The sequence below is a fragment of the Sinocyclocheilus grahami genome, unplaced genomic scaffold (genome assembly GCF_001515645.1).
Source record: "Sinocyclocheilus grahami isolate Dianchi unplaced genomic scaffold, SAMN03320097.WGS_v1.1 scaffold1589.1, whole genome shotgun sequence".
NCBI classification, from domain to species: Eukaryota; Metazoa; Chordata; class Actinopteri; order Cypriniformes; family Cyprinidae; genus Sinocyclocheilus; species Sinocyclocheilus grahami.
In genome coordinates, this window is record NW_015506768.1 from 125,496 (window position 1) to 135,076 (window position 9,581).

Consider the following 9,581-nt stretch of genomic DNA (forward strand, 5'->3'; position numbering starts at 1 on the left):
ATGAACAACAGTTAAATATTAATGACACATGAACCATTCCTTAACAGGAAACTTTACCCCAGTGAGAGTCAGCTGATGAAACAGCTGCAGAGCATAGGCAAATGGCAACTAAAGTCATTGTATTATGCTAACTCCAAAAAAATTAAAAAATTAAAAAAAATGCTGAACACCTGCATAATTTATTATAGGGCTATAAAAAAAATCTGACTGTCAAGATAGTAAGATCCTACAAGTCTCACCTTGATCAAACAACCTAGTGCAGTCAGGACACAGACCCTTGTCGTGATTCCACTCGGTGTCCCAGCTCTTTCCTGGGGTCACACCACAACTCTTGCACCGGATGCATGTCATACAAACCTGAAAAAAATGAATTTACATTTTGATTTATTGATTTACATCAGTTACAATACAAACGAGGATTTTTCATTTTTGCCACTTTACTGTTCTGTTTTTGCCTGATCCTAGCAGATGTTCCTCTTACGCTGCACTATTTTTTGCTTTGACATTTTTTAATGAAATGCAATATCATGGGAGCTGAGACAGCAAAGCATACTGAAAGTTCTTTGTAGGTCTTGCATGCTGAGGAAAATTCCACTGCGGTCAACTTACCCAAGGCTTCTTACGTTTGTTGGGTTTGGGGTAGTTTGGACCCAGACAGGCAGGATGATAACAATTCTGACACCTTTCACACTCCAGCAGAGGCTGCACAGAGATCAAGCACAAAAAAAACAAATCAACCAGTGCCAAAGCTGTAATAGAACAGCTGTTTCCTTTAAACTCTTGAATGGTACTGTATAAATGTTTTCGTCACCCCTGTAGGTTTAAGGGAAATATGTGTCATTTTTTAAAGTCATTAAGATGTTTTCCCAAAAGAAATGAATACTTCTATTCAGCATTAAACTGACGAAAAGTGACAGTAAAGCCATCTATAATATTACAAACTATTTCTATTTCAAATAAATGCTGTTCTTTTGGACTTTCTATTTGTCAAACCAAAAAGTACCACAGTTTCCACAAAAACACGAAGCAGCACAACTGATTTCAACTGCTTCTGAAAATTCAGCTTTGGCATCACAGTAATAAATGACATTGAAAAATATTTTCAAAAAGAAAATTATTTAAAACTGTAATAGAGGTTGACAATATTACGGATTTTACTCTATTTCTGAATGCCGCCTTGGTGAGCATAACAGATTTTCAAAAACATAAAAAAAATTTTTTTTTTTACTAAAGCACAAACATTTGAATGGTAGTTTATGTCACAAAATGTTCATAATTTTGCTCTACACTCCTGAAGAACTTTGGTTAAGACAATCTCAGCTTCTTATTCTTAGGTGAATCCATTCAGATTAGGGTTCACATTTCAAAGCGTCGAAAACTACCTTGGATTCTTTATTCTTGCATCCACAAACTCGGCAGAACTTGCAGCGCCGACAGCACCAGTTCTCCTTGTTCTCCTCCAGTGGGCGCTCTGAAGGGTCCAAGCAGAAGTGATGGAAAGGCTCACAGCAGACCTGACAATACAGCATCTGCAAAACATTGGTTGACATGATGACGAAAATAAATATGTCCAGGTTCCCATAATACCAGTGAAACTTCCCCATTATTATAACGTATTCTGAGAACCTACATTTTTTTCTGCCTATAACATTTTTAAGACATTGCTGTAATGTCGAGCAGTCAGGACATACCTCATGCTGGCCTTTACTGGCACACAGCAGGCAGACATACTGGGGCACGAGGGGTACAGAAGTAAGGATGCTCAGACCTCCTGTCGCCCACACGCTCTGCACACTACAGTCCTCCTGTGGAGAGAGACAGAGGTATAATGAACATTTTAGCTGCATGCTTTCACCTGAAGATAGAGGACCAGAGATAACTCTCTTTGAAATAAAAAAGGACATGATGACGATAAAAAAAAAGCTATGGGAGATTGAATGCACAACACAACTAAACATCGACACCAATGAGCTTCTTGGTCTGCAAACATTTTATTTTAAGAGAAATATGCAATGGGTCCAAAAGTCTGAGCACACAGAACAAACGGGATTCAAAATCAAATTTAATCCTGGAATGTAAACCTGTGTTATGATTTTCTTTTCTTTTTTTATAAATACATTGCATATTCAAGATTAATATGCATTATATGTAGATCACTAATCAAATGCAAGCAAGTTTGTGCATGTTAACTCCTGTGTACAGAGATCAGACTTCCTATAAATCGTGATTAAGTTTGCCTTTTTTTAATAGAAATTAGTATTCAGCAAGGATGCATTGAAATTGATCAAAAGTGACAGTAAAAATATTTATAATGATACAAAAGATTTTGATTTCAAATAAATGCTGTGCTTTTCTGTTCATCGAAGAATACTGAAAAAAGTTACCACGATTTTCACAAAATATTAAGCAGCACAACAATTTTCAGCATTGATTACAATAAGAAATATTTCTTGAGCAGCAAATCAGAGAATCAGAATGATTTCTGAAGGATCATGTGACACTGAAGACTGGAGTAAACTCAGCTTTGCATTACAGGAATACATTTTAAAATATATTAAAATAGAAACCAGTGATTTTAAAATATATTACACAATATTTTACTGTATTATTGACCAAATAAATGCAGCCTTGGCAAGCATAAGATACTTCTTTCAAAAACATTACAAATATCTTAATATATCAGGACTATTCTGCTGGGTAACCCTGATCCTTCCATAACAGAATCAGGTGCTGCCATCATGTGGCAAACCACTGCAGTGCTGAACATCTGTGTAGATTACAAATGACATATCAGCCCATCCCACAACATGAAAACATCTTTAGAGAGCCGCTTGACTTTCATGTTCAGTTTTGTAAAGGAATATAGCCATTTACCTTAAAATCAACACGGATCTTGTGTGTGGGCTCTGCGGGCTCCTGTTCTCTCTCTGCAAAACCATTGGCGAGGGCTGCAAGGACGCTGGGCGGTGTCTGGTCCTGAGGGCTCTGCAAACAAAGGAAAAATGGAAGATGCTTTCGCAGTTTCGATTACATTTTGGCTGAATGAGGACAGTTATGAGAGCCTCAACAATCTGAATACCTTCTCAACTTTCCGTTTAATGGGTGGAACCTTGTGGAAGCTTGGTCTGCGATGCCGCACTCCCTCGTCAAAAGCATCGCCAATGAAGTCGTCGAATGACACAAAATCTGGGGTGCATTTAATACAAACAGAAATGCATGTAAATTACTTGTGAAACAAACAAGATTCTGGTTCCTATGGAAGCCCGTTTCCGCCACTGAATAAAAAAAATTTAAAAAAAGGTTATTGCGACTTTTTATCTCACAATTAAATTTTTTTCACAGAATTGTGAGATATAAACTCGCAATTGCGAGTTATAAAGTCAGAATTGCGTGATATAAACTCCCAATTGCGAGTTTTAAAGTCAGAATTGCGTGATATAAACTCACAATTGCGAGTTTTAAAGTCAGAATTGCGTGATATAAACTCACAATTGCGAGTTATAAAGTCAGAATTGCGAGTTATAAAGTCAGAATTGTGAGATATAACTGACTTTTTTCTGGCAATTGTGAGTTTATATCTCGCAATTCTGACTTTTTTTCTCAGAATTGCTTGATATAATCTCACAACTGTGAGTTATACATTCAGAATTGCGAAATATAAACTCACAATTGCGAGTTATAAAGTCAGAATTGCGAGTTATAAAGTCAGAATTGCGAGTTATAAAGTCAGAATTGCGAGTTATAAAGTCAGAATTGCGAGTTATAAAGTCAGAATTGTGAGATATAACTGACTTTATTCTCGCCATTGTGAGTATATATCTTGCAATTCTGACTTTTTTTCTTGCAATTCTGACTTTTTCTCAGAATTGCGAGTTATAAAGTCACAATTGCGAATTATAAAGTCAGAATTGTGAGATATAACTGACTTTTTCCTCGCAATTGTGAGTATATATATATATATATATATATCTTGCAATTCTGACTTCTTTTCTCACAACTGTTATAAAGTCAGAATTGTGTGATATAATCTCGCAATTGCGAGTTAAAGTCCAATTTTTTTTGGGGGGGGACTGATATTTTCTCAGAACTGCGAGTTTATATCTCACAATTCTGACTTTATAACTCGCAATTGTGAGTTTATATCACGCAATTCTGAGAAAAAGGTCAGAATTGTGAGTTTGTATCATGCAATTAATGAGAAAAAAGTCAGAATTGTGAGATAAAAAGTCGCAATTACCTTTTTTATTTTTTATTCAGTGGTGGAATATATAATATATATATATATATATATATATATACACACATATAAAAGTTCTAGGTTTCCAATCACTGCGGTATGGGAGCTTGTTTCCATCACAAAACACAAAAAAGGCAATTTTGCCTTTTTAATCTAATAATTCTTTTTTTATCTTGCAGTCCTGAGAAATTGCAAACTATAAACTCATAACTGTGAGATATAAACAATAAAAGGTTAAAATTGCAAGATGAAAAGTCAGAACTGTAACAAGCTTGCTTCTGTCAAGTAATAAAAAAAAATATTTCTTTTATTATTGTTATTTCACAATTCTGACATTTTTTTCCAGCAATTGCAAGTTCATAACTCATAACTAATTTATTTCTCACTATTCAGAAAAAAAAGAGAATAGTGAAATATAAGCTCAAAATTACGAGAAAAAAAGTCAGAATTACGAGATATAAACTCGTGAAGGAATAAGACAAAAAAGGTAATAAAAATGTAATTTCTCTCTCTCAATTTTGACTTTTTCTCACAAGTTTACGAGTTTATATCTCATAATTCAGACTTTTTTTCTCAGAATTGTGTGAAAAAAAGTCAGAATTGTGAGATATAAACTTGCAAGAAAATGTCAAATTGCGAGAAAAGTCAGAATTGCAATTGTTTTATTCTCTGGTGAAAATAAGCTTCCATACTATGGTCTAACCTGAGTTGCGAAGGCCAGGAGTTCTTCTGCGGGCTGGGGAGGTGGAATTTGATCCTCCTATCCAGTCAAAGTCAGAGTCGTAATCCAGCAGGTCGCAGTAGGAACGTGGCTTTACATGTCGGCGGGGCTGTTTCCGCACAGACGGACTGTCACCTAGAGAGGCTGGAAACATTCGCCCGATCCCATCACTGCCCTCACATTCCTCATTACTTGAGTGCCCCGCACTTATCGATGAGCGCCGCTTCTTCACATACCCTGAAAATGGAGACACGTTTTAGCTGACACACAGAGGATAAACAGTGCAGTTCATTTTGAATGCTTGCATTCACTCTAAAACATGTTCTTACCTTTTTGGAGCTTGCCACTTAGTCTCAAGGCCTTCCTTTCCTCAACCTGATCACATCTCTTGTATCTTTTAAAAAATAAAGAAAAAAAAAGCTATTTAATTTGGACAGGACTGCACCGATCTTAGTTTGAAAAATATGAGGGCCTTGAATCTGACAAAAGCAAGAAAACCACTGCACAACACTGAATTAAACTTTTCAGGGACAGATATAAAAAAAATAAACAAACATAAATTGTATTGACATAAATGTTGCCTTGAGAACTGAATAACTTGGAAATAAATGTTTAAGTACTAAAATGACTATAAGTGAGATACAAATAAGTTCAAACTAAATAGAAATATAAAAAAACAAAATAGTAATAAAAATTACAAAAGCACAACAAAATGACTAAAACTTAAACTAAAATGAAAAATAAAACAAAACAAATAAATAGGCCATTTCTAAATATTAATAAATACCATAATAGTTTATAAATAACACTGTCTGTTAAGAAAAGTAACTATTTTTTCCTTATAAACTGTAATATTGTATAAATATTACCGTACCATAATAATGAATTTTTACAAAGTTTTACAAAGTAAATGTAAAATGTGACGTGTAAAAAGGTGGCTTCGCCCAGTAACTGCATAAACTATGAAGTGAGTCTCAAGCAGTCATAACAGTAAAATGCAAGAATACTAAAACAATTAGCATACTTACATGCAGCACTGCCGTTTTGTGTTGGGGCCGCCAAACTTGGGCTTGTCCAAGCAGTTTATGCACCTGCCACAGTCCTCCTCATGCAGACAACCTTTACACTCCCCACACCGTCGGGACCGGTTGCCAAACAAGTGAGCCCTACCACGGCGAAACTTGGGTGTCCTGTGTTCTTGTAATACAGGGCTTTCTGGGTCAGAGTGAGACTCAACTCCTGTAAAAGTGACAGAATATGTCAAAACACAGACTTGATACATAATTAACAAAAGGTATTAGACAATAACAACACATTAGATCTAGGTCTATTATAAGATCCTTTCTTGGGTTTATTGGTCATCTTTGCAGTGTAAGTGCTGGCACCTTTTTCTGCAGGTGAAGGGGATATATCTGATCTCTCGTGCAGGGGTAGTGCACTGAGTCGGGGGATGTCGTCGGGGACCATGGCACGAGGCTGACCCAAAACCACAGCTGCAGCTCTGCATACATGCTTAATGCGAGGCCCTCCTCTGGCAGGTTCCTTATGGAGAGATTTATAAAGTGAAGTATAAAAACAACAGCACTGAACAAATTCTCTGCTGTTATCATACTGCTTTGACCAACATCAAGTCACCTAGACACCTAATGACCTAGTCAAATCTTAAAAGAACGTGTACAGCATTGCTGAAATAAAAAAAATGGGTTTATTCAGTAGGATTCTTATTTGATCCCATAGGGATCATTTAAAATTACTGTCCAATTCTGTGTTCTTGTTTTATATTACCAAAAAAAACAAAAAAAAACATACTACCTGCTCTGGAGAAGCTTCAGTCTTGTTGGCACAGGCATTTTCAAGCCGCTCTTTCGGTTTTCGTCTCGGTCTCTTTGTTGCAGTGATTCTACCCATTGGCAAGAGCTACCGAAAATGTGAGAACAGATGAAAATAATATTAAGAGCTCACCAAGGCTGCATTTATTTGACTAAGAGTATGATTTAAAAAAAAAAAAGTTACACTGTAAAATATTATTATAACTTAATTGGGTAAGGTTCCACTAGTTAATGTATTAACTAACATGAACAAACAATGAACAACACATTTATTACAGTATTTATTAATCTTTGTTCATGTTAGTTAATGAAAATACAGTCATTCCTTGTTAGTTCATGTTAATTCACAGTGCATTAATTAATGTTAACAAGCACAACTTTTGATTTTAATAATGCATTAGTAAATGTTGAAATTAACAAACTAAGATTAATAAATGCTGTAGAAGTATTGTTCATTCTTAATTCATGTTAATTAAAGTAGTTAACTAATGTTAACTCATGAACCTTGTTGTAAAGTGTTACCCATAATTGTTTTCTATTTTAATCTAATTACAAATGTAATTTATTCCTGTAACGGCAAAGTTACATTTTCAGCATTATTACTCTAGTCTTCAGTGTCAGATGATCCTTCAAAAATCATTCTGAAAAGCTCATTTGGTTTCTTATAATCAATGTTGAAAACAGATGTGCTGCTTAAAGGGATAGTTCACCCAAAAATGAAAATTTGATGTTTATCTGCTTACCCCCAGGGCATCAAAGATGTAGGTGACTTTGTTTCTTCAGTAGAACACAAACGGAGATTTTTAACTCAAACTGTTGCAGTCTGTCAGTGGTATAATGTAAGTGGATGGGAATCACGGCTTTGAGAGTCGTAAAACATACACAAACAAAACCAAATTAAACCCTGTATCTCGTGACGATACATCGATGTGTAAAGACACGAAACGATCGGTCTGTGCAAGAAACTGAACAGTAATTATATCGTTTTTTATCTCTGATTTTCACCGCAATGTCTGAACTGTCCTGAGCGCGTTCGCATCTTCTTCTTCAGCCTGCGCGTGAGGCGTCTTCTTCTTCTTCTTCTTCTTGCTTTACGGCGGATCGCAGACTTATAAGTGCATTATCTCTCAAATGAACCATTGACACTCCTAATTGAGATTGTAGATAGAGTGTCAATGGTCCATTTGAGAGATAGGTGGCGGGGTGTCACGAGCCACAGGGTTTAATTTGGTTTTGTTTGTGTATGTTTTACGACTCTCAAAAGCCGTGATTCCCATCCACTTACATTATACCACTGACAGACTGCAACGGTTTGAGTTAAAAATCTCTGTTTGTGTTCTACTGAAGAAACAATGTCACCTATATCTTGGATGCCCTGGGGGTAAGCAGATAAACAACACATTTTCATTTTTGGGTGAACTATCCCTTTAATATTTTTGTGGAAAGCCTGATACATTTTATTCACGATTCTTTGATGAACAGCATTTATTTGAAATAGAATTTTTGTAACTTCCTAAATGTCTTGTGTCACTTTTGATCAATTTAATGCATCCTTGCTCAATAATAGTATTCATTTCTTTCACAAAGTAGGCTAATGTTACATAGCACACCTGTGTCCACTTTAGCCCATGGACCAATTGTAACTGGAAAAACTGTTCTTTTGTAAGCTACACATTCAGTTTCATAGACTTACCCCAGATGACTTCAGCTGTTTCTGCTGGTCTATTTTGATGAGCTGAACCTTGGCTTTCTTGAGAAGGTTGAACATGCGCTTGTTGACTCCTGTAAGGCGAGGGTGCTGAATGGCAGTTTTCTCCTCAACGTCAGCGGCATGTTTCGGAGTACCCTCAGAAACCGGCCCTTCTGAATCTGCGTGATGCATCTCATCAAAGTCTGAGAAAGAAAAAAATATAATTGAGTGTTGAGACCAACAGACTGACAACAAGTTAAGTAGTACTTAGTAAACCTTAAAATCAAAAGGAAATGGCATTTGCAATGTAATTCAGTTGAAGAAAACATTACCGTTAATCAATGTTAGATTAACTGTAGTGCTGTCCTACGATTAATCGCATCCAAAATAAGTTTTTGTTTACATAATATATACGCATGTACTGTGTATATTTAATATGTATATATAAATACACAAAAATGCATGTATATATTTAAGAAAAATATGTTTTGTTTATATATAATATAAATTTTATTGGGGTATCGTTCAAAAATTGTCGATATCGATACCGATATCTTGACTTCGATACCGGTTCCTGAATTATACTTTTTTCGATACCAATTTTATAAAATCAATTTTGACAAGATTACATTATCTAAAAAAAAAAAACATTGGTTTTATTTTTCAGCTTGTTGATGTTTATACAAACTCAAAGACTCATCTCCTGAGCCACTGCACAAAGGAACAAAATGTAACCAACACAATAAATCAGTGCAAAATAGTTTTAATAAAGCTCAAATAGTCTTCAGTTTACACATCTGTTAGGCTACATTTACACTAGTTAGTGTTTGTTTTAAAACGCATAGCTCAGACAGAATCATGATTTCTATTTATTTTCCACTGATTTACTGATGAGCATTAGCAGCTTTCAGCACTGTCTGCTTGTGTTCTCTCTTCCATGATTGCTGCTCTGACTCCGAGGTAATAACATATTTAATTTCAGCAACATTACATGGCCAAAACACACATTAGACGGCAATCAGAAGTTATTACAAACACTCGATGGGGGTTTAAAGTGAGTTTTGAGTAAAAGCGGAATATAAATCTTATTTATTGTCTTATGTA

At 35.5% G+C, this 9,581-nt stretch overlaps 1 protein-coding gene across 2 annotated transcripts in view; it reads right to left on the minus strand.

Moving 5' to 3' along the window:
- kmt2bb (lysine (K)-specific methyltransferase 2Bb) overlaps positions 1-9,581 on the minus strand; it is a 46,751-nt gene that overhangs the window by 22,565 nt on the left and 14,605 nt on the right. For both annotated transcript variants that reach the window (XM_016257713.1, XM_016257714.1), the window contains exons 4-15: positions 8,481-8,680; positions 6,771-6,875; positions 6,344-6,500; positions 5,987-6,197; positions 5,288-5,352; positions 4,941-5,195; positions 3,080-3,186; positions 2,875-2,985; positions 1,692-1,805; positions 1,383-1,529; positions 610-702; positions 240-357 (exon numbers count right to left, since the gene is read on the minus strand). In XM_016257713.1, coding sequence (XP_016113199.1) covers positions 240-357; positions 610-702; positions 1,383-1,529; positions 1,692-1,805; positions 2,875-2,985; positions 3,080-3,186; positions 4,941-5,195; positions 5,288-5,352; positions 5,987-6,197; positions 6,344-6,500; positions 6,771-6,875; positions 8,481-8,680 — 1,683 coding nt within the window. The remainder of the gene's footprint in view (positions 1-239; positions 358-609; positions 703-1,382; positions 1,530-1,691; positions 1,806-2,874; positions 2,986-3,079; positions 3,187-4,940; positions 5,196-5,287; positions 5,353-5,986; positions 6,198-6,343; positions 6,501-6,770; positions 6,876-8,480; positions 8,681-9,581) is intronic.